The following is a 22,779-nucleotide window of genomic DNA, read 5'->3' as shown; positions in this document are numbered from 1 at the left end:
ACACCCCTACCTCCCCATCCCTTGGGCTGGGAGCACTTCACAGTCACCTCAACAAGGCAATCACATCCTGCTTCCCTTGGCCCCACCTCAGGCACTGACACAAAACAGCTGAGCTGGCTGCCTCTTTCCTGGTACCCCCAGCCTTTTCTTCCTTCACCTCGGCGGTGGTCCTCCACTCTGGGCATTCCTCAGGGATGTCCATCCAGCTGGGCTTGGCTTCTGGCTAACTTCTGAGGGCAAGGCTAGAGGAAGGAAAGGCCAGGCCCCTGCCCAGGTTGCTAACCCAAGTCCCATAGGCACCCCCAGGGAGAAGGCTTACAGTTCCCTCTTGGGCCAGATGGCTGGCCTTTGGCTCCCTGACCCCTTTGCCAGCAGGTCTGGGAAACAAGCAAGGGCTATAGGCGAAGGTGGATGCCACTGGGACCGATTTAAGTTTATACACAGAAGGGCTACGCTGTGAGGCAGGGCCAGAGGCTGACGTCCTCCCTCCTGGGGATGCCTGCTTGCTATGGTCCTGCTGAGTGCCCAGCAGCCCCTGGCAGTAAGGGATCCCACCCAGACACCATTATTGTTCCAAGCAGAGTCATGAGACTTCTCACGGGTGATGTGTCCTCACCTGAGCCCCACGCCCAGTGTCCGTGTCCAGCGGGGGCCAGAATCATCACTAAGGCACATTCGGGAGCATCACACCTCTGCCCTGAGCAGAGGACACTCTGCCTCCATTGCCGTTTCCCATGGAGGAAACTAAGAGGTTCTGCAGTCACCAGGGAAGCAAGGGGTGGGGGCTTCAGCGAGGCTGTGGCTCCTGGAGGGGCTGCAAGGCCACATGGGACTTGGAAGGGGGGTGGGTACAGAGGGACATGGCCAGGAAGCCAGGGTCTGGGGTTTTCTCTCTGGAGGCTGCCAGGCACCCTCACTCAGGAAGCTGCCATTCTGGGAATATACACACTGGAATCAAGGAGGGGCAGGAAGGGAGAAGTCTAAGACACTACCAGTACCAGTGACAAAAAGGGCTCTGGGAAGGTGAGGCTGCTGGGCTGCAGGCTTAGGGGGCCTTAGGCAACCTTTTGCTGAGGGGTGTGTGAGGGTCAGCACATGACCCCATGGAGGTGGGGTCCATTAAGCCCTCCTCCCTTCCTACCCTCTCTGCTGGACATTCTGGGCCTCAGGACCTTTTCCATAAGCTCCTCACTGCCTAGCACTGAGCCAAGAGCATCAGCAGAAGGGACAGGTATGGGATTGAAGGCCCAGGCATCATGGCCTGATGCAGCCCAAAGGCCTCTCCCTCCCCAGCACCCTGCCTTCGGCGATCTCAGTCCTCCTGCCCACCCGTAGGGGCCTGGAGGCCTAGGTCAGTTTCAGTGCCTAATGGGAGGCACAGGAAGAGGGGGCCGTAGCCTTGAGCTGTCAGCTGCATCTTACAGGTCTGGATTTGCTCCCTGGCCATCAACTTGGTGGTGGGCAGCCTAGGCGGCAGGAACGTTAGGGTCATGGTGGGGGCACCAATAAAGAGAAGGCCTGAAGCTGGCCCCTCTTAGTAGGGGCATCTGAGGCCAGGGAGGGGCAAGAAGCTCCTGGGGCTCTGATGGCCGGGCCCAGGTCTTGCCTGCCTCGTAGTTGTGCCTGGTGCACAGCAAAGGCTCCAGACATGCTGACCAAACCAAATGGCCTGGCATCCCCTCAGCACAGGTGGCTGGACCTGCTCCTAACACAGGGGTGGGGGGCAGGAAGGGGGTTCCCAAGAATCAGTCCAGTTCCCAAGAGCTTCAGTTACAGCCTCACTTCCAAAAATGGGAGTGGTCCACATAGGAACTGGGGCTCCAGGGGGCTGGGAGAGCAGGTGCCCCTCCTGGCCTTTACTAAGGCCTGCACTTCAGATCATAACTGCTCAGTAAACAGGGCTGCAGCAGGTCAGGATGCTCCTGGGGACAGGGTGGCAGCTGAGAGAACGGGCTCATGGTCAGCCAGGCCCAGGTTCAAGGCCCTGCTCTCCCATTCATAAGAGTTTCTTGGCCTTTAGTGTTTCCTCATCTGTAAAATGTGAATAAAAATAGTTACTACCCATCAGCTTGCAAGGATTTAATGAAATAATCTGTGCAAAGCCTGATAACTAAAAATACCTGACAACAGAAATCAAGGGCACTGACCAATTGGAACAGAGACTGGTAGTGACCAACCAGTACCGCCCTGTAGGCTGCCTCTCAGCCCCAATGTCAGGGCTTCCCACAAGCTCAAAATTCTTAGTTAGTATTACAGAAGGGCAAAGGGGACCAAATCAGGACAAGAGGTTAACTGTCTGGGAACAACAACAAGAAGAAAGGGTGAAAGGGCGAGCCATCTGCTGAGAGCAAATACTTCAGAGACCATGTCTATAGATATTGGCTTGGGATGTGGACCCAAGTCCCATCAGGGAACCAGGCTGTGACTGCAACTGAAAAACCAGAGCTGCATGGAATGGGCACACCTTTGCATGAAGAAAGACTGAGTCCGCAAGGAGTCCCCCAGAAACAGACATGCGCTCTGGTAGAGAAGAGGCCCCCCTGGAGTGTGCCTGTCCTTTGACAGTGCACCAGGTCTCACCAATGGCCTGGGCAGGTGTGCCTCAGTGTCCGCCGGGCATGGGTGGTACCTCCGTCACTGTCTCTGAGGTGGATATTACTGGGAATTCTATCACCATGCCTCAGTCCTGTGTGACAGTTGGCTCTGGCTGTGCTGGTACAAATTAATTTTCATCCAGCAGAGCAGAAAACAGACTTTGGGGGACAGAGTCCCCATTAAAGTGCCACTGCCTCTCCCAATCCTGCAATATCTGGCCAGGAAATGGAGGGAGGGTCAAAGACCAGAGGCAGACTTTCTTCTGAACAAATTTCATGTAACGTGCTGTGCTAGATAGGATTCAAATAGAGTAAACACATCTCCCAAATAAAATCAATGTTTCAGAGTCCATCTCTAGCAAACCGGAGCACTTCCCCTTAGATCAAATCCAGGTTCTCCAAGAACCAAAATAATACAAAGGACCAAGGTGGGGCAATAAGCATGTTTTCCATCACAATGAAACAGTGGAAATAAAAATGGAGATATGGGCTTTGCAGTATCAGGATTCCTCTTCTCTCCTCTTAGAAAACTTACTACTCCTCCATCAGAGCATTTAACTGAGTCAGAGGGGGCCAGGTTGTGTCTGCCTCCTAACCACAGCGTGAGAGCCTACGGCTTTTATCTGGCTAATTGCACGCAGGAGAGTCTAATATTGTCTGTTGAATTAACGGATAACTGATAACAATGGCAAACATTTATTTTGTGCTTACTAAGTGTGGACTGCTTAGCTGGGTACTTTGTGTGTAAAGATTACCTCATTCGGTTCCTTTCATAACAGTCTGTTGGGAAGGAATCACCAGCCCCATTTTACCAATGAGAAACTGAGGCTCAGAGAAGTCGAGTCATCTTCCTGAGCTCACCCGATAGTAAAGGCAGAGATTTGGGCTCAGGACTGTTGGACATCAAAGCCGAAATGGGTAAAGAATTTGTAGAAAGGTTGCTTCACTCGACACTTGCCCAGACAGAATGGTGCCTTGATAGGAAGCATGGTTTGTGAGTTTAATTCCATTTCCACCAGCTCCAATGGCCAATCACAGTTGGGTCTTTTTTTTTTTTTAATTGAAGTATAATTGATATATAATATTATATTTGTTTCAAGTATACAACATAGTGATTCAACACTTAAATTATTAAATCTTCACAGATAACAGATAATGCAGTTACTGTCAATATAGAAAGATGTTATAGAATTGTTGTGTCTTGTTTTGTTTTGCCAATGCCAAAATGCTTCACTGAGGAGTGCATTAAAAAGGAACAGGCCATCAGATGAAAATTGGAATTGCTTTTATTTCCAGATTTTTTCAAACAGCTCTAATGAGATATACTATACATAACTATAAAGTTCTCCCATTCCAAGTATACAAGTCTGTGTTTTTAGGATATTCACAGTTATGTGGAACCATCACCACAATCAATTTTTAGAACATTTCCCTTGCCACAAAGAGAACCTCATCCCCTACCTGCCCCCACCGCCCCATTTCCCTCAGCCCTAACCAACGGCTACTCTGCTTTCTGTCTATTGATTTTCCTATTCTGGACATTTCATATAGACAGAATCACATAACTTGTGGTCTTTTGGGAGTGTCTTCCTTCATTTACTCTAATGTTTCTGAGGCTCATCCATGTTGTAGCATGTATCAGTACTTCACTCTTTTTATGACTGAATAAAGTTCACTGTAAGGATATGCCATATTTTGTTTATCCATCTATCCCTTTGGGTTGTTTCTACCTTTTGGCTAATGTGAATAGTGCTATTATTAATATACCAGTTTTTGTGTGTGGACATGTTTTCAATTCTCAAGTATATATTTGGAAGTGAAACTGCTGGATCATATAACTCTGTTAAGCATTTAATGGAACCGTTGAACTCTTTTGCATTCCCACCAGCAGCCTAGGAGGGTTCTGATTTCACCACATCCTTATCAACACTTATTATTGTCTGTTTTTTTTTTATTCTAGTCATCCTACTAGGTGTGAGGTGGTATCTCATTGTGGTTTTGATTTGCATTCCCTTAATGACTAGTGATGCTGATTAACTTTTCATGTGCCTATTGGCCATTTGTACATCTTCATGGGAAAAATGCTCACATCTTTTGCCCATTTTTAAATTGCCTTTTTTACTGTTGAATTTTAAAGAATTTCCTATATATTCTTGATGCAAGTCCCTTAAATAGATGATTTGCAAATATTTCTCCCTCCTGTGGGTTGTCTTTGCATTTTCCTGATGGTGTCCTTTGATGTACAAAAGTATTTTATTTTGATGAAGCACCATTTACTTACTTTTCTTTTGTCACTAGTGCTTTTCGTGTCATATCTAAACCATTGCCTAAGCCAAGAGCACAAAGATTTAACCCTGTTTATCTCAGAGTTTTCAGAGCTGCCTTTTAAATGCGGTTCTCCACTCTTTGGGCAAATCCCTGAGCAGAGCCCAGACTACATCTCTGGCCACAACTCTTCACAAAGCCCCCACCCTAATCCTAATCCCACACAAACTGCTTATTTCACCATTTCCACTTCAAGGTTTCTTATAGGGTGGGCAACTGTGGAGTCCAGGCAGGGGTTGGGGCCAGCCTGAAGGTTCAGGACACAGGCTGGTAGGAGAGGAAGTGATGAGTGTCAGACTCTGGGAACAAGGCTCTAGGCGGAGGAAGCACCTGCTCGGGTCAACAGCCCAGCCTACCTTGGCAGCTGCAGTAGGTCCTTCTAGGAGGCGGTGGGCCCACTGCTGTCTATTGCCACCTTCCTAAAAGTCCTGTGGTGCCAGAGCTGTGACAGCGGGTCCACTCTAGAAAAGTAGCCTGTAGAAAGCGACTCCCAGGTCACCACTAGACTTGGCTTTCTTGATCTCTATTTACATGGAGTGCTAGGCCACCCTCCCACCCATGATCAGGGGCTGGTGGTCTCTCAAAGCGGCAGGACTCTAGGACCTGGGAGATCCCTTTGGGAAATCAGGTCGGCTGGACGCCAGCCAGCTCCAGTGCTCCGGCTGGCCGTGGGTGGGTAGCTGGGTGGGTGGGTGTGGATCCAGAGAGGGGCACCAGGGCCTGGGAAGGGCAACTCAGATCTCCCAGTCCGGCCAACACTACTGGGCTATGCCCACTCGAGTGGGCGCCTAGCGATCTTTCCTAAAGGAGACTCCCAGCCCGCGCGCCCGGCAGGTCGATCCGGATCCGCGTTCCGGGCGGGGCGGGGCCAGATGGCGGGGCGGGGCGTGCAGGGAGGTGCACCGCCCCCGCGCGGCCCCGCCCCAGCATCCAGCGCTGCCCCGGCGTGGGCCGAGCTGCAGCCTGGGCGTCATGGCCGCGTGGAGACGGCCCCAGGCTGGGGATCTGCTGGCCGAGGCCCGGAGAGCTTTCCGGGAGGAGTTCGGGGCCGAGCCCGAGCTGGCCGTGTCGGCGCCGGGCCGCGTCAACCTCATCGGGGAGCACACGGACTACAACCAGGGCCTGGTGCTGCCCATGGTGAGCGGCTTGGCAGGGAGTTCCGAGCCACGCCTGCGGCTCCGGCCGCCCTGCCGGAAGGGCAGGCCTTAGAGGCACGGGGGGCGCCGTGGCCCGCGAGGATGTGGGCGGGCGGCACCGAACTTTAACGCCCGCCGAGTTTGGGGACGAGCACGTGGAAGAGACCCTGGGACTGGGCATTTCCCGAGTTGGAAGTTGGAAAGGCGGGAATCTGCGAAGAAGTAGGCTGGGAGGGGGTGTGTCGGTGCCTCTTCGTTAAAGTCCCCTTCTGTGGACTGCTGATCCTCGCCACCAACGTGGCAGCAACCTCAAAATGTGGGGCTCGATGTAGCTTGCAGAAGGGGGCGTCGGGCTCTGGCCTCCCTGGGGCCCCGACCACAGACTCCCCAGGGTGCTGGCCCTAAGCCTCCTGGCCCAGCCCTTTCACTTTACAGAGGGGAAAACCGAGGCCCAGAAAGGGCGAGTGATCTGCTCAAGATCACCCAGCTATTTCTGGATGGGGCTCTCACTAGAATCAGGCCTCCCCGTGTTCAGCCTGGGGCTCTTTGCACTTCTCAGCAGAGCAGCTTGGCGAGTGAGTGGGTACTGGGAACCTGAGGCCTGCCCCAAATGGCAAGGCATCGGATGGAACTCTTCTGTTTTTGTTTTCCTTCTGAGCCCTCCCAAGTTGGAAGACACAGCCGGGAGCCAGGGCTGGGGGCAGAGTCCCGCTCTGCATTCCTGCTGCCTGGGCCCCGCCCTCCAGGACCCAAGGGCAGGACCCAGGCCCCCAAGGCCAGCTCACTCCCCATTCCTTTCACGTTGAGCCTGGAGGTCACCTTCCTGGCTGTCCGAGGCCCCTCATTCCTCAGAGCCTCATACTGGAGGGGCCTTGTCCAGCGGCAGAAGTTGTGCGTACGCCTTGCCTCTCCTGCTAGGCGCTGGACCTTGTGACTGTGCTCGTGGGCAGCCCCCGGGCCGATGGACTGGTCTCCCTCCTCACCACGTCTGAGGATGCTGACGAGCCCCGACGGCTGCAGTTCCCACTGCCCACAGCCCAGCGGTCGCTGGAGCCTGGGACCCCCCACTGGGCCAACTATGTCAAGGGAGTGATTCAGCATTACCCAGGTATGGGACCCAGGCCCGGGTCAAGTTCATGCTGGTGCCAGGAGTGCCATCTCTCAGCCCAGAGCTTGTTAGCTAATCCACTGTGAGGCAGTCTTGCAGGGTAGAGCATCCCCACTGTACAGGTGAGAAACTGAAGCCCCAAAGGTTCCAGAACTTGCCCTAGGTTGCCCATTACATGATTGATGGAGCCAGTATTCAGACCTTAGCCTGTTGGTGTCCAGAGCCATAAACCACATGGAGAACTAGGAAGACTATGTCCCAGGAACCTTAGGGTAGGAGGATGGAGGGTATAGACCCCTTGGCCCAGCAGGTTGGTGGCCTCTGATAATTCAGACTCATCCCTGGAAGCAGCTGCCAAGCAGTTGCCTCCTTTCATACCAAACTATATGCCCTTCCTGTGCTTATCCTCTTGGACAGCCCGTCTTACCATCTCCCATTCTTTCCCTACAGCTGGCCCCCTCCCTGGCTTCAGCGCAGTGGTGGTCAGCTCAGTGCCCCTGGGGGGTGGGCTCTCCAGCTCAGCATCTCTGGAAGTGGCCACATACACCTTCCTGCAGCAGCTCTGCCCAGGTACCTTAGACCCCGGCCCCCAACCCAGCCCTCCTTCCCTGAGGTCTCCTGTGGTCAGCTTCTCTGCCTACTGTGGCTTCAGGAGGAGGGCGGGGGTGGGGCCTCCCCAGAGTGTTACTAGAGCACCGCTGCTCCCACTGCCCACCCCCCGGGCCCCAGCCTCCCACTTTACAATGTGCCACAGACTCAGGGGCAGTAACTGCCCGGGCGCAGGTGTGTCAGAGGGCCGAGCACAGCTTTGCAGGGGTTCCCTGTGGCATCATGGACCAGCTCATCGCACTGCTGGCGCAGAAAGGCCATGCGCTGCTCATTGACTGCAGGTCAGGGGCTCCCCTTGTACCTGCCACCTCATCAGGAGCTGGGTGGAGCATGCCCGCTGCTTGGCATGGCAAACGGACACTTGGCCTTGTCATCTCCCCACTCTAACTCCATTCCAGATCCCTGGAGACTAGCCTGGTGCCACTTTTGGACCCCAAGCTGGCCGTGCTCATCACCAACTCCAATGTCCGCCACTCACTGGGCTCCAGTGAGTATCCACTGCGGCGGCGCCAGTGTGAAGAAGTGGCCCGAGCACTGGGCAAGGACAGCCTTCGGGAGGTGCAGCTGGAGGAGCTGGAGGGTGAGAGCTGGCTGGGTGTGCTCTGTCCTGGACGTGGCTGGGGACCCTGTGGGGCTGCCAGGCCCTTGCTGTGTCCTGGACCCTCCCGTGCATGCCCTCATCTGCAGCGGGCCTCTGCCCACTCCCCCTAACACTGCAAACCAGGGCTCCATCCTAAGCACCGCTGCTTGCAATCTTAGTATTGGTTTTGCTAATATGAGAATTAGGCTTCCACTGTGGAAAATACAGAAAGATACAAAAAAGAAAATAATAAGTTACAATGCCAGGACCCAGAGATAGCCACCATTAACAATGTTACCGTATTTCCTTCCTGTGTTTTTCTACATCTATATTTTCAAAGTTGAGTATGTGCAATACTGTTACCTGCCCTTTTTTTTTTTTTTTTCACTAACATTATGCCAGAACCCTTTCCTATGCTGTCAAAGGCCCATCATTAACATGGCTTTTTAAAACTACCTAACATTTCAGCATATAGGTGCACTGTAATTTACTTAACCATTTTCTGATAATCCCACCTAACACTGTGATGAATATTGTTATACATAAGTCTTTCTCTGTGTTCTCTTATTTTCTTAGGATTAGATTCTTAAGGGCAGGATTACAAAGTCAAAAGATAGGTATATTTTTGAGGTCCCTGATACACATGGTCAGGAAGGTAGTCTGTTAACAGCTTGAAGGTCCTATAAATATCAACTCAATTCTGTCTAACTCTTCAGAGCAGATACTATTCTTTTTTTGATAAGGAATCTACAGTAAGCGGCAGTGCTGGAACTTGAACCAGGCAGATTAGCTCCACAGCCCATACTCTTAACCATGGGACCATGCTTTGGGTGTTGGGAGTTGTGACCTTCCTGGCAGTGTGGCTGTGCCCATTTCAGGGACACTGGCCTGCCCGGTGGGACCATCTTGTCCTCCTTGGTGAACTCTCATGTTCAGACCTGCTCTGCCTGCTCTGTGCAGGTGACACTGGCCAGGTTTCACACTTGAATACTTTGGCTGTCCCTCCTCCACCGCAGCCCTTCTGAACACTCCTTGGGGTCCCCCCTCTGCCTTCCCCAGACGCCTGCCCTGGCAGCCTGCACCCACTGTCTGGCACCTTCCCTCCTTCCTGTTCTCTGCCTGGCTTCTCCCCTTCTGCTTGAACACATGCCCAGCTTTCTTTCATCCTGAAACTGATACTCATTTCCTTGCCAATCTCAGAGGGGTACCTGATGCCATGAGCATCTCCACTCAGTTCTTCATCTTCCAGATCTGCCCTCCCTTCTCCCCTGCCAGGAGAGGCCTCTCGCCCAGGGGTCCCCTGCACCTGTGGACAGCTCTCCCCCAGCAGCCGTACCTGCTTGTTCACGGGCCCCATCAATCTTCCCGTGCCCAGCCCAGGCTTTGTCCTCAGCACACGACACCCGCCACCACTGCTCCAGCAAGGACATACCAGGAGCCTGTGGCTCCTTGCTTTCCTGGCCACAGCCCCCATTTCCACCTGGGGTTCTGGAGCCTTCTCCTGACCTCAGCAGAGCCCCTCATCCTTCCTCCCCTCAGGCTTCTCTTGGCTTCCCCTTGTGTGTTACTTCCTCATCCTTATCACCCATTTGAAACCTGTGTCAGTCACCTCTGAATCCTCACTGTTCTTTCCCACTCTTGTCTCAGACTCCATTCCCTCATTTCCTGCCTCCCCAACACCAGGCCCCTTGTTGGTCTCTGAGTGCTTAACCCCTGCCATCTGGGTTTCTGGTGCCCACATCTCCCAGCATGGGCCTTCTGCCCGAGGCTGGCACTCGTCTGCTAGAGCTCAGCTCTGTCCCTCTCCTGCTCCAAGACCTCTAAGGCAGACAGAATTAAGTAGCAAAGGCCCCTGGCACTGAGGGCTGCTGGTACTGGCTCGGCCTGCCATCCCCTGCCTCAGCATAAGCCAATGGGACAGCCTCTGGGTCCCTCACGTGCCCTGTGCCTGCTCCTGTTTGCCCGGGCTGTGCTCTTGGACCCTCCATTGTTGCTTCAGAACAAACATCAGCAAGACTTCTGCATCCTGCTCTGCAGTGGCCTCTTGAAGGCATCACTGTGGAAGCACCAAAGTCTGGGGCTTAAACAGCTTTTTATTGAGCACCCACCATGTGCCAGGCACCCTACTCGAGCTCTACGCACATTTGCCCACTCATCCTCACTGTGTCCCAAGTGAGGCAGGTGTCCCATTTTATGGCCAAGGAGGGGAGGCTCTGAAACCTTAGTCACCAACCAAAGGTTCTGCCTACAGCTTCGTCAGAACCAGGTCTCTGACTGGAGGCTCCCCCAACCCAGCCTGCCACCTTTTCCTTCCCAGCTGGCAGAGAGCTGGTGAGCAAGGAGGGCTTCCAGCGAGCACGGCACGTCGTGGGTGAGATCCGGCGCACGGCCCAGGCAGCGGCCGCCCTGAACCGGGGTGACTACAAAGCCTTTGGCCGCCTCATGGTAGAGAGTCACAACTCGCTTAGGTGAAGCCCCTTGGCTGCAAGGCACCTCTGAGTACTGGCTGTCCCCAGGGCTGGGTGAGATGGAGTCCAGGCCTCCCCATCCCCCATCCTCTGCAGGGATGACTATGAGGTGAGCTGTCCGGAGCTGGACCAGCTGGTGCAGGCCGCGCTCTCTGTGCCTGGGGTTTATGGCAGCCGCATGACAGGTGGTGGCTTTGGTGGCTGCACTGTGACCCTGCTGGAGGCCTCTGCCACTGCCCAGGCCATGCAGCATATACAGGTGAGCAGGTGCCGGAGCCCAGGGGGTGGGAGAAAGGGTCCCCGGGGCTCTGGGGCTCAGTCCCCACCTGCCTCTCCCACAGGAGCAGTACAACGGCACTGCCACCTTCTACCTGTCCCAGGCGGCTGATGGCGCCAAGGTGCTGCACTGGTGAGGCACTCCCCTGGGACGCACACAGCCGGCACAGAGCTCCGTGTTCTGCTGCCTGCTGTCTGCATCTGGGTGCTCAGTAAACTTGTGCCTCCAGCCGTTACACCTGCCTGCCTCTAGGGGTGTGTGTGCTCGGGCACCACAGAAGGGTAGGTGTCAGAGCTGCTCCCCTGCTCTGGACAGGCCCTGGAAGATCAGCAGGGCCACAAGGCAGGGCCAAGTGGCACCAAAATCTTTTATTAAAGGCAGAACAAAGCTGGGTCCTTGTCATGCTGGTCCTCGCTCTTTGGTTCCAGACAGGCTTGGGCCTTGGGGGATGGGGATGGGATGGCAGCTCAAAGGGCTTTTTGGGACCTCAGCCCCCTTCCTACCTCCCAGAGAACACCTACCCCTTACTCTTGGGCAGAGGTGCCAGTCCCGTAATCAGCGTGCAGTTGGGCTGAGCTGCTCGGGGTCCAAGGGCGGGGTGGCCAAGGCAGAGCCAGGGGGAGGAGGCAGGGTGGGGGCCCAGGTTCCCAGACACTGCCTGGGTGGGCGGGGGCTCAGGTCTGGAAGAACTGTTGGTCCACCTGCGTGCTGAGAGTCCCACTGGTGGTCAGGGTCCGGCTTACGAACTCCTGGGTCACGTGCCGGGTGAGAGAGCCACCTGCTTCCAGGTGCTGGGACCCTAGGGTCAGTCCATCTGCAGGGGAAGAGGCATTGAGGGACTCTGCCCGGGTCCCTGTCCCTTTTCCTCTGTAAGCTCTGTACTCCCTGAGCAGAGCCAGGAATACCGCCTCTCCTTCCCCTGCCCACTGGCAACTCACCCAGCAGGAAGGGCTCGGTGGTGCTGGTGTGGGTGGTGGTGATGCTGTACTCGCCTGGCAGTGAGTGCTGGAAGAGCCCGGCGTGGCCGCCCAGCTGTGGGAAGGGGCCTGGGGTGGGCAGACGGGCCAGTCAGGGCACGGTGTCGGAAGGCATAGCTGGAGAAGGGGTAGGGATGAAGGGGGTGAGGCACCCTACCTCCTTCCTGGGACTCAATGGTGATGATACCCTCACGCTCTGGCCCGAAGCCTTCAGTGGTCTTGGCCTGCACCTTGAACTTGTAGGGCACATTCTCCCGTAGGCCTGGCACCGTCAGCCGGCTCTCAGGGTTGTCACCATCCACCAGGAATGTGGTAGCTGGCTCTGAGTAGGGAAGAGGTCTTTAGTCTCTGTAGCTCCCCCTCCACCCCTTCCCTGGCCACCCCCGACCCCGGGGCAGGCAGGCCGCACCTCCTCCGTGGACCATCTCACAGGTCACCAGGTATCCAAGGATATCCCCTTCAGGCCTGCGTGGCCGCTCCCAGCTCAGCTGCAGGGAGTCTGGGCTGAGGGCTGTGAACACCAGTGGGCCTGGGGCACTGGGGGTGCTCAAAGTGAAGGCAGAGCCTGGGGGAGGAGAAAAGAGTCAGTGTGTATTGGGGGAGATGGGGTCAGCTATCGGGGTGGGAGGGGGCAACTCACCTGGCAGGGGGCAGAGTGGGCTCTGGGGGTGCACCTGGGACTCAATGGTAATGACACCCTCACGCTCTGGGCCCCAGCCTTCCTGGCTCTGGGCCCGCACACGGAACACGTAGGAGTGGTTGGGTAGAAGGTCTTCCACCACCACGGAAGTCTGGCTGGGGCTGGGAATGTGGAGCCGATGCATCTCACCTGGGTGGGGGGCGGTTGCAGACAATGGAGCAGCGTTTTTCCCACCCTGGCCTGATTCCACTCCTTCCCTAGGCTACCACCAAGACCTGGTCACCCACCCAGGATTAGCTGTGATTTGGGTACAGTTGGGGTCAGCCCAGTACGGTATGGCTGGTTGTTCTGGCTGTTCATGGGCCCAGGTCATGTTGCAAGTGTGTCTGCCCAGAGACATGCCACTTCCAAATTCCCTCAAAGGCCCGCATTGGCCCAGGGTCCCTAGGGCAATGAGGCCTTGTTAGGTAAAACCAAGCAGAGGAGTGACCTGGAGAGAAGCCCAGGGGGATAGATGAAGACTTGAGAGAGGTGGCAATGAGGGCGGTGGGGCATGGAAGTGAAAGACCCTCTCAGAAAGGCTGGGTTGGGGGTGTTCAATCGCCACCAGCAGCCACGCCTCACCTCCATTCAGCAGCTGGTACTCCACGCTGTAGCCCTGCAGGACCTGCTCACACTGGGGCTCCTGCCAGCTCACTTTCAGAGACGTGGGTCCCAGGGCTGAGAACACCAGGCGGGTGGGTGTGTTGGGCAGGCCTGCCCCCAAGTGGGTGCCTGAAGACAGGAGGCCACAGTCAGCCTGTATCGGGGTCCTTGGGCAGGAGGCCTAGTTCTATTCCCGGACCTTCCCCAGCTCTTGTCCATGCTGAGCACTGGCCAGGTGGAGCAGTGTTACTCTCACCCTGGCCTGATGCCACCTGCAACACCCTATCCAGGCCACCTGGCATCCCCCACACATCCTCAGAGTGGGTGTGGGCCCTGCCTGTACCAAAAGGGGGAGCGCCATGGGTCAGCCAGTCCCTTGCTTGTACTCAGCTGGCCTGGCCCCTCTCCTGCCCCAGCCCAGCACCCCTTGAAGGTCAGAGGTTGCGTTAGGCGTCAGCACTGATGTGGATGGGATGGAGGGCACGGCGAGCATGAGAAGTGGCTGCAGTGGGTGGATGGGTGACAGATGGAGCAAGACAGCTGTGGAGACACAGGATGGCCACCCTGTACTACCTGGGCCCCAAGAGGGCACTGCAGGCTGCGCAGCCAGAATTATAGCGTCTCGTGAGTCCCCAGAGCGGGGGAGCCCCTTCACCTGAGCAGGGCTCCGGGGCCCCAGGGCCCAGGACAGTGGAAGCCTGCTCCTCCCGTCTTCCCAGATGGGAGGGAGGCCTAGGGTGGGACAAAACAGGAGTGAGGGGGCAGGAAGTGTGTGTGTTGGAGGCTGGGCAGCGGCGGGCAGCAAACCAGCGGCCGGAGCCTCCTGGAGCTGGAAGAGAGGGTGGGTCAGCAGGACAGGCAGGGCTGGCGGGGGGCACTCACTGTGGGAGGAGAGGGAGGTGAGGGTGGAGTAGTCTCTGGGCAGCGTGGCCGGATGGGAGCGTTCCGTGCGGGTCAGCGAGTGGTAGTCCCGAGTGAGGGTGGAGGATGTGCTCAGCACACGGTGGGCCAGCTGTGGGCTCAGGTGGGTGCCGTAGGTGGTGGTGGCCGAGGTCATCCTGTGCAGGGAGTTGGCACTGCCCGGGAAGGTGAGGTCCATCCGCCCATTCACCAGGTGCTCTGCGGAGGGAGGTCAAGGTCACTTGGGCAGGCTTGCCCAGCCCCAGCACCCCATGGGGCAGGCTGTGGCCCTGGGAACTCCCAGGACTACCTACTCCCTGCGTCTCGGCATAAATACAGCCTGCCTCCCTCCGCCCCCCAGAGGCAGAAGCGCAGGGTCTCCGGAGGGGTCCGCGGCCCACACGGCCACGCCTGCGGCCCCGGCCACCTGGCCTGGCAGGATGCCCGCCCCCTAGCCGGGAGGCTTACCGCCCCTGCACTTGGGGCAGTGTCCTTGGGCCTGCCCACTGCGCACAACAGAATGCTCAAGTTGTATGCCCCGGGGGCAGTCCCGCTTTGGGGAGAACCCAGCACCTGCCCTGGGGGTTCCTCGGCTCTGGGGGGTTCTGCCTCCGAGCGGTGGCAGGTCCCCTGGCTAGGCCTTAATGGTCAGCCTGCCGTCCGAGGCCCAGGCTGGGGCCCTGAGGCAGGACACCCACGAGCCCCGGTGAGTGCAGGGCGGGGCGCAGCGCTCAGAGCCCGTCACCTCCGGGGGGCCCTGGCGTGGCGCTGCGGGCCAGGCCGCCGCCCTCCCCGCCCGCACCCCCCGCGCCCCCGCGGGCGCCGTCGTCCGGGGGGCCGCGGGGCGGCTCGGCAGCGTCCGAGGAGCACCGGCTGCTGGCCGACAGGCGCGGGATGAGCTCCGGGGGCAGCCGCCACGTGACGCGCCGCAGGTCCAGCTCCTCCCCTAGCAGGGGTTCGAACTTCCAGCCGCCGCCTTGGGAACAACGAAGGGCCCCGTTGGCACCGCCGGCGGGCGCGGGCGGCTGCGGGAGGGGGCCCGGCGGGGCGGAGACGGCGGCGCCGCGACGTGAGCCCGTCCGCGGGCTCCCTGGGATGGGGGGCGCATGGCGGGCAGCCCCGCGGCAGGCGAGCCCTTCGGCCTGCCTAGCGGAGGAAGAGCCCTTCCGGGTGGGTGAGCGTGGCCAGGAGACCGGCGGCAGCCCTGGCTCTGCCGCCAGCCGTGAGGCCTCCCTGCCCTGAGCCTCACTTTCCCACCTGTGTCGTGGGGAGAGTAAGGTCTCCCCTGCGTGCCTCCCACAGACGTTCCAGGAGCCGCAGAGAGACTCACAGACAGTGTTAGTAGCCCCTGAGCTGGGGCACCTGATTCCTACCAGCTGCTCCTTACCTCAGACCTTCAAAACCTTGCCCAAGGCTCTTGGGCTTGGCCCCATGGGAGCAGGTGTGTGTTCATAGGGGGGACTGAGGCAGAGGCAGGGCAGAAAATACAAATCCTGGAGGATTTTTACTCATGGCGGTGTGTGATTGGCGTTCCATTTTACAGATCAGGAAACTGAGGCACAGAGCAGGTGACCAACTCATGTGACGTCCCACAGTGGAGCCAGAGCTAAAGTTGAGTAACAGGGACTCCCAGCTGTGGGCTCTTTGCAGGGAATCAGGAGTGAGGAGGAGTAGGGCCAGTGAGGGACCCTGCCTTACTGGCCCCAGCCAGGTGGCTGCTCCGGGCTCCTGGCCCATGCCCATCGCCTCCCACAGAGCGCCATCCCTGGGAGGCAGCCTAAGAGGTCCCAGCTCCATCGCACAGCTGTGTTTGCATGCGGTTCCATGTGCATGAGCCATGCACACTTGCACGATCCTGTGTGCATCTGCTGCATGCACATATCTGACTGCCCTCATGCACAGGTGTGCATGTGATTTCATGTGGGCCACGTCAGTCTTGTCCCCTCTGTTCCCAGCGCCAATACAGTGCCTGCCAAATGGCAGCCTCTTCAGATATTCATCTGGGACTGAGAGGAGACTTGTAGTCTTGACCTCTGTGCTCAGTGGTCACTGGCTCCTTCCCTCTCTCTGGACACCAGTGACAGCCCTGCTCCTTTCCCAGGATCCCCACCTTCCTTTTGTGGATCCCAGACCCACTCACCAGTGTCGTCAGAGACGCTGGGCCTCTGGCTGCCAGCTGGGGAGCGTAGTACGTCATCGCTGTACATGAGGAAGTTTTCATAATCTTCCCCACTCTGGGCGTCCACAATGGGTATGTCCGGGATGATGGGGACTGCAGGGGTGGGAGGGGGTGAGCTAGGGTCCCAGTGCAGGTCTCCTGTCCTCCCGTCTGCCCTGTACCTCCTCACCCACCACTCACTGGACATGGGCCGCTTGGGCTGGGTGGCCAGGTTGATGATGGCCTCCCGCTCCGGCCCCCAGCCTGCCCCGTTGCGCGCCTTCACTGTGTAGCGGTATGGCTGGGATTCACGCAGGTTCTCGATGAGAAGCATCCGCCTCTTGGGGCTGTCCACGAGCACCTTCTTCATGGGCCCGATGGGTCCTGGGGCAGGGAGGGCTCCTCAGAGGGGTCCTCCAGGTTGCAGCCAGGTCCCAGCCCCCTCTGAGGCGGCAGCTCCGCCACACGGCTCTCAGGGGGCTCAGGGAGCAGGCAGCTATTGAACTGCAGCTTGCCAAGCCACGAGAGCCCAGGCGTGACCAGTTTAGAACAGTGTCACCAACTCTCCGCAGGGCTCATCCATACGTTAAGTGGCAGGGCCAGGACTAGACTCAAGTTGGCCCCACAGTCACCTCTACTGATTGGTAAATGGTCCTGTGTCCATGGTGCCTCTGTGTGAGGTTCACTCCAGAGGTGGGGACGCTGTCACCATCTATGTCACACTGTCCACTACCAAACCCCAAATGCTCTGTTGAGGAAGCTAAGGTGGGGACATCTGAACACCCGGCATGGCTGCCCTGCAATGGGGATGGATAAGGATGGGAGCAGAGGGGTAGGCTCAGGGGTGCTGCCCTTCAGGAAGGCTGAGGCTTATGAGAGCTGAGAGTGTCAGAGTGGAGTGGAGGGTGCAAGAGAGCCAGTGGTGTCAGATTAGCAGAGAACAGAGGCCAAGCAGCAATCCTTGACTCACACACAGAAGCACACATGCAGCCCTGGGAGGAAGGAGGCAGAGACCCTGGCTGCTCTGAGGGAGTTATGGTGCCGAGGCCCGGATGAGATGGGGCCCACCATGCTGGAAGCTTCTGGGAAATCAGAGAGGGTACAAAAGTGGAGGCCAAGCATCTTGCTGCACTGATGGACAGTGCCTGCATTGGGGTGTGGGTGGGGACTTGATAATATGGGTAAATGTAGTAACCACATTGTTTTTTCATGTGAAACCTTCATAAGAGTGTATATCAATCATACCTTAATAAAAAAATTAAAAAAAAAAAGTAGAGGCCAAGGTCCTAGTTTCCAAAGATGTCCAAAGGAGGGTTCTAGAAAACACCTGATGAGCTTGATGTCTACCTCAGCAAACAACTGTGCTCAAAAAGAATTGGTTGATGGAGGCCTAGCAGCCTGGGGGGAGGCCTCTCCTGTCTCCTGGAGCTAGTAGGAGGCAGAGGAGGGGCACACACCACCGTGCTGGTGCCCTGCCCAGCACACTCCCTGGCACAGGTCAGGCCCCAGCAGGCTGAAGCCAAGGTTGAAAGCATCAGGGATGAGCTTTCGTTGGGGTCCTTATCACTCCTGGGATTGAAGTCCGGCTCAGAGGAGGCTTCCTGAAGTGGTCCAGGGGTGGACCAGGTGTTGCCAACTCAGAATAAGCCACAGGTGCAATGCGGCTGCTGGGAAGGCTTTGTGTGGTCTGCCTGGCTAGGGAAGAACCACAAGCTGGACGCCTGGAGCGATCCCCCTGGTCTCCTCCCGGCCTGTTGGGCGACTTGGGAGTGCACAGCCTGACTCGCTTTAGCATCCAAGGTCGTATGGGGGTGGTGAGCTCCCCATTCCTGGAACTGACCGAGCAGAAGTGAGGGAGCAACGAGGGGGTCCCTAAACCAGGTGAGAAGCAGAGCCAATTTCCCTCCAGGGCTTTCTCATTTGGGCAATTGGCAGGGGTCGCCCACCCTTCCCTCCTTCCAGGTCTGAGAAGAAATAACAGTTCTGCCAGGCACTCTGGCCTACAGCTGCCAGAAAAAATACTGCGTGAAATGTGCTAGAAAAATTGTTCATCTGAAATTCAGGGGATCCTCTATTTTTATTTGCTAAGTCTGGCTACTTTACTTTGGCCCTAAAGAGCTCTGTGGAAATGAGCCCCTCTGGTTACCTGTATGGGAAGGCACCCACATGGGACCGTGAGCCTATCACATAAATGTCATCTCAGGCCTTCCATTCCCACCCACCCTGCGAGATTCTGAGCTTGACGTTGGAATGGAACCCAGACCAAGCCTGACCACAAACCTAATGATGCCTCAGGCAACCAGATGTGTGGGGCGCATCCACTGACCAGTACAGTGTGACCTTCCTCCCACTTTGTCTCCACCCCTGGGGCAGCAGGGGGGGGTCCAGGTCCTTACGGTTGTCTTCGTTGACCAGGCCATAGCAGACCTCATAGGCTGTGATCTCGCCGTTGGTCTCGGCTGGCTCAGCCCAGCTCAGCTGGGTCACAGTGGAGGAGACGACATTGAAGGCCAGACGCCCTGGCTCGCTGGGGACTGGGGGTGGGGAGGTGCAGGAAGAGAGCGGTCAGCCGCAGAGGAAGGGCAGACTTCTGGGAGGTGGGGGGTGCAGGCTGGAGGACACACAGACGTGGTGAGGCCTCACCTTCCTGGTGGGTGCGGCAGGACACCAGGGAGCTATAGGGGCCCTCGCCCTGCGCCCCATAGGCGCACACCTTCATCTCGTAGTCACAGTATGGGTACAGGTTGGTGAGCTCCACTGAGGGCACCTTACTGTCGAGGAGGTGGGCTTCAGACTCAGAGTCACCCTGGATCCAGTACTTCACCTGCTCCCAGGAGAGGGCTGGTCAGTGGGGAGCAGCGAGCACCAGAGCTGCTCATCCCTCTGCTGACCTTCTCTGCCTTCACTGTCCCCTTAGCATAGATGAGACATTGAGGCGCTGGTTGGCGTGCTGGGTCCGCACCGGTCAGGGGAGGACGCACATTTCAGGAAGGAGGGCAAATGTCTGAACACTCATGGATGGGTCCTCCCTCTTCCCAGGCACAGGTGGGGCTCCCGTCGTCCACTGCTGCTCGGCACACTGGTGCCAAGCACGCCATCCCCTCTTCCTCAGGCAGCCCACCTCCCCAGTGGGCACCAGGCCTCCCCAATGCACTTCCTTAATTGCCCCCTACCTTACCCTGTACCCTGTCGGTTTGCCAGGAGGGGGAAGCCAGTTGAAGTGGATCTTCCGGGACCCAGCAGCCTTGGCATTGGGGTTCTGTGGGGCGCCCAGGTCACCGCGGGGGGATGATGACAGGGTCTGGCTCATGAAGTTCCGGTCCAGTTCGTCTGTAGTGGGTCAAGTCGGGGCAGGTCACCCAGTTCAGGCACACCCTCTCTGAGGGAGGCAGGACCCCACTTTCCCCACCACAGAGGTCGAGAGACTCAGACTCCTTCCCCCGGTGGCCCTCCAGGGACACCTGCCCACCCTGGCCTCTGGTGCAGCAGAGGGCAACGTGCCAGCCTGGTGGAGGGCCCAGGGGGGGCTCTGGAGGCATGAGAGGGAGGAGGGCGTTCGCCTGCCCCTCCTCCTCCCCTGGCAGGCAAGGGAGTGCTCCGCACGCGAGCATTTGCTGCCTTCCTCTCTCTACTGCCTGGGAATCCTGCCTCCTCTCCCATCTTCCCAAGACCCTGTGCTGGGGGTGGGCTTCCGGACACCACCACACTGGAAGCTAAGGACTCAGAACCCGTTCTTTGGGGAAAGACCCACATTTTAGTTGGAACTGAGGTAGAAGTCAAAGGGCTAAGGCCTAATGGTGGCATTCACAGCACCACCCACAGGCCTAGGGAATACAACAGACCTCAGTTTCTCTGGTTGAGAGTAGGGCCCTAGTTAAATCAGAATTTCAGATAAACAAGAAATAAATACTTTTTTTAGTGGAAGTATATCCCACATATTGCTGGGGACATTTTTATACTAAATGTGTTCATTGTTACCTGAAATTCAGATTTAACTGGGCACCCTGTATTTTGACTTGCTAAGATTGGCAGCCTTAGTTGAGAGGCCCCAGACCTCCCTCCCCACCTGCTCACGCTGACCCTGCTTGCCCCACCTCGGTCCCCAATGATGACAGTGGCCGAGTAGGGCTGGCCCAGGCGAGCCCCAAACTTGGGGTTGCTGAGCTCGATGCGGAAGTGGCGGGTCTGGCGGCCCCGCAGGAGGGAGTCCATCTCCTGCAGCTCCAGGAGTTTCACCTGCAGTTCCTTCCAGGTCTCCCCGGGTTGGAATAGCAGCTCACCCTCCGTGGGGATGTAGTCCTGGGAGTGGGCAGGAGTCGGGGTCAGACCGGGGTGGGGGGGTGAGTCATGGCCACATGCTCCCTCCAACCGCACGGATTCTGCAGAAACTGTCCCGCGTGGACGAGAAACAGCTCATGTTTATAGGGAAGCTCCTGTGTGTCAGGCACTTTACAAATATTAGCTCATTTGAGTCTCACACATTGTGAGATAAAGATATTATTGACCCATTTTACAGAAGAACTGAGGCACACAGAGGTGGAAAAACTTGCCCAAATTCACACAAGTGGCTGTGGTAGAGCTGGGATTTGAACCAACGCAAAGACGGATGCACAGGAGATACAGAAAGTCCCACACAGGCAGCCTCTGGGAGGTGGGTGAGGGGACTGGGATTTGCAGGTCCCACCCAGGGAGGAAGGAACCATCCCTACACAGTGGCTCTGAAATCTGAGATCCCACTAGGGTGAGGTGCTTCCATCAGCTCCAGTTTTCTTCTTTCAATGCCCCAGAGTTTTCCTGAACATCCCAGGATGACTGTGTATGTGCCCATGTACATGTGCGGTAGCTCGACTGCCAAGGGGAGTGTCCTTCTGACACATGACCACCAGGTGGCGCTTCAAGCTAACATTGCAATTTCAGGCACTGCGTCGTCTGGGAAACAGTAAGTGTGAGACAGGTGGGAGTCGCCTGCAAGACAACTGACCTAGGGGAACACTTCAAAAATGTCAAGTCACAAAAGACAAAGCTGAGGTATGTTCTAGATTAAAAGAGACTAAGGGACATATGACAACAAAATGCAATGCCAGATTCTAGACTGGTTCCTGGGTTGGGGGAACAAAGGTCAAAAGGACATGTAAACGTGGGTAGATCAGAATATAGACTAATTATTAGGTCCAAGTACAGGTGACATTTCTTCAGTTTGGTTGTAAGTTATGTTGTAGTGATGTAGAACGACCTTGTTCTTAGCAGGTGCCTGCCGGAGTGTTTAGGCTCTACAGGATGTCTGTAACTTACTTTAAATAGTTGAACAAACTAAACAAACACAACTCTCTCCCTTTCTCTCTACAGTTATAGAGACAGAGGTATAGATCTACAGATACATCGGCACCTGTACACATGCATATATACCTATATCTACATATACACAGAAGCAAACATTAACAACTGGTAATCTGTGTAAAGGGTAAATGGGTGCTAATTTTATTAGTCTTTCCTTTTTATCTGTAGGTCTGAAGCTTCTCAAAATAAAAAATTGGGAAATAACAGAAATGTTTTTTAAAATAGTTAAATACCAAAATATTAATCTCTTGTATAATATGGCATATGCAATGAAATTTATGGGCATGCAAATTCTTTGGGATTTTTATTGGGCTCATCGGAGCAGTAATGGGAACTGTCCTACCAACAAGGAAAGAAGAGGGTGTGGCCAGGAGCTGGAAGCCCCGAGACTAGTGCAGACCGGGGGAGTCTGCATCCGAATGAAGGGTTGGCCTGCCCTGGTGGATCCTGGATTGCTAGAAGGGGACACGAATGGTCTGGACATGTCCCTGGCCTCAGTTCCTGGCACTGATGGGGCCTCACTGGTACTTTTGGTAAGCAAGACACCCTGCTGCGGGGTGGCAGGAGCAGGGGGCATGTCCTTGGGAGGCCAGCCAGGAGCACCACAAGCATCCAGTGGCTGGCAGCTGCCGTGTCCTGCTCCCGTCAGGCCCCTGGGATGTGCCCTCAACCTCATGGCGGAGTCTTACCCGGTTGCCCCGTGCTGTGTTGTCCTGCGTGTGGTAGGAGACCTGGGACTTGCCATTGTCCAGGATGCGCCGGATAACAGGAATGCGGGCCACCTGCTCCCCACTGCTGACTGAGTACTCAGGCCGCTCAAAGGACACAATCCCACTGGCTACAAGGAGTGCGGGCGCCGGTCAGGGAGTCCCGGCCTCAGTCCCTCTCAACTCCCACACTCCCTCTGACTCCGCCAAGCCCAGACTCCAGGGTTCAGCTTGTCACCCCTCACCCACTGCTCTCCAGGTAGGGCAGAGGAAAGGAAAAAGGTGAGGGGGCTGGAATAGTGTCCAACTGACATCCTG

At 56.6% G+C, this 22,779-nt stretch overlaps 2 protein-coding genes across 8 annotated transcripts in view; one reads left to right on the top strand and one right to left on the bottom strand.

Annotated features, from left to right (window-relative positions):
* Nucleotides 1-5,839: 5,839 nt before the first annotated feature.
* Nucleotides 5,840-11,489, top strand: GALK1 (galactokinase 1). 2 transcript variants are annotated; one of them, XM_036900304.2, is made up of 8 exons: nt 5,840-6,056; nt 6,974-7,163; nt 7,614-7,733; nt 7,918-8,053; nt 8,171-8,352; nt 10,670-10,820; nt 10,917-11,079; nt 11,162-11,489. In XM_036900304.2, the coding sequence occupies exons 1-8, from the start codon at nt 5,892-5,894 to the stop codon at nt 11,231-11,233; spliced, it is 1,179 nt and encodes a 392-aa protein (XP_036756199.1). In that variant the 5' UTR covers nt 5,840-5,891; the 3' UTR covers nt 11,234-11,489. The 2 variants fall into 2 exon arrangements, with proteins under 2 accessions (XP_036756199.1, XP_036756200.1); XM_036900305.2 differs by lacking the exon at nt 7,614-7,733.
* The window catches only part of ITGB4 (integrin subunit beta 4), a 27,832-nt gene continuing 16,499 nt past the window's right edge, over nt 11,447-22,779 (bottom strand). For 2 of the 6 annotated variants that reach the window (XM_036900207.2, XM_036900212.2), the window contains 16 exons: nt 22,444-22,592; nt 20,512-20,716; nt 19,596-19,747; nt 19,061-19,241; nt 18,814-18,951; nt 16,619-16,801; nt 16,400-16,531; nt 15,005-15,235; nt 14,242-14,478; nt 13,933-14,091; nt 13,339-13,488; nt 12,715-12,903; nt 12,484-12,639; nt 12,232-12,396; nt 12,036-12,143; nt 11,447-11,911 (listed from right to left, as the gene is read on the bottom strand). In XM_036900207.2, coding sequence (XP_036756102.2) covers nt 11,772-11,911; nt 12,036-12,143; nt 12,232-12,396; nt 12,484-12,639; nt 12,715-12,903; nt 13,339-13,488; nt 13,933-14,091; nt 14,242-14,478; nt 15,005-15,235; nt 16,400-16,531; nt 16,619-16,801; nt 18,814-18,951; nt 19,061-19,241; nt 19,596-19,747; nt 20,512-20,716; nt 22,444-22,592 — 2,675 coding nt within the window. In that variant the 3' untranslated portion in view covers nt 11,447-11,771. The remainder of the gene's footprint in view (nt 11,912-12,035; nt 12,144-12,231; nt 12,397-12,483; nt 12,640-12,714; nt 12,904-13,338; nt 13,489-13,932; nt 14,092-14,241; nt 14,479-15,004; nt 15,236-16,399; nt 16,532-16,618; nt 16,802-18,813; nt 18,952-19,060; nt 19,242-19,595; nt 19,748-20,511; nt 20,717-22,443; nt 22,593-22,779) is intronic. The other 4 variants (XM_036900208.2, XM_036900209.2, XM_036900210.2 and 1 more) reach the window with 4 other exon arrangements.

This window comes from Manis pentadactyla, chromosome 4, assembly GCF_030020395.1.
Source record: "Manis pentadactyla isolate mManPen7 chromosome 4, mManPen7.hap1, whole genome shotgun sequence".
Lineage (NCBI taxonomy): Eukaryota > Metazoa > Chordata > Mammalia > Pholidota > Manidae > Manis > Manis pentadactyla.
Note: the sequence above shows the minus strand (reverse complement) of the source record. Positions and strands in the feature narration are given on the sequence as shown.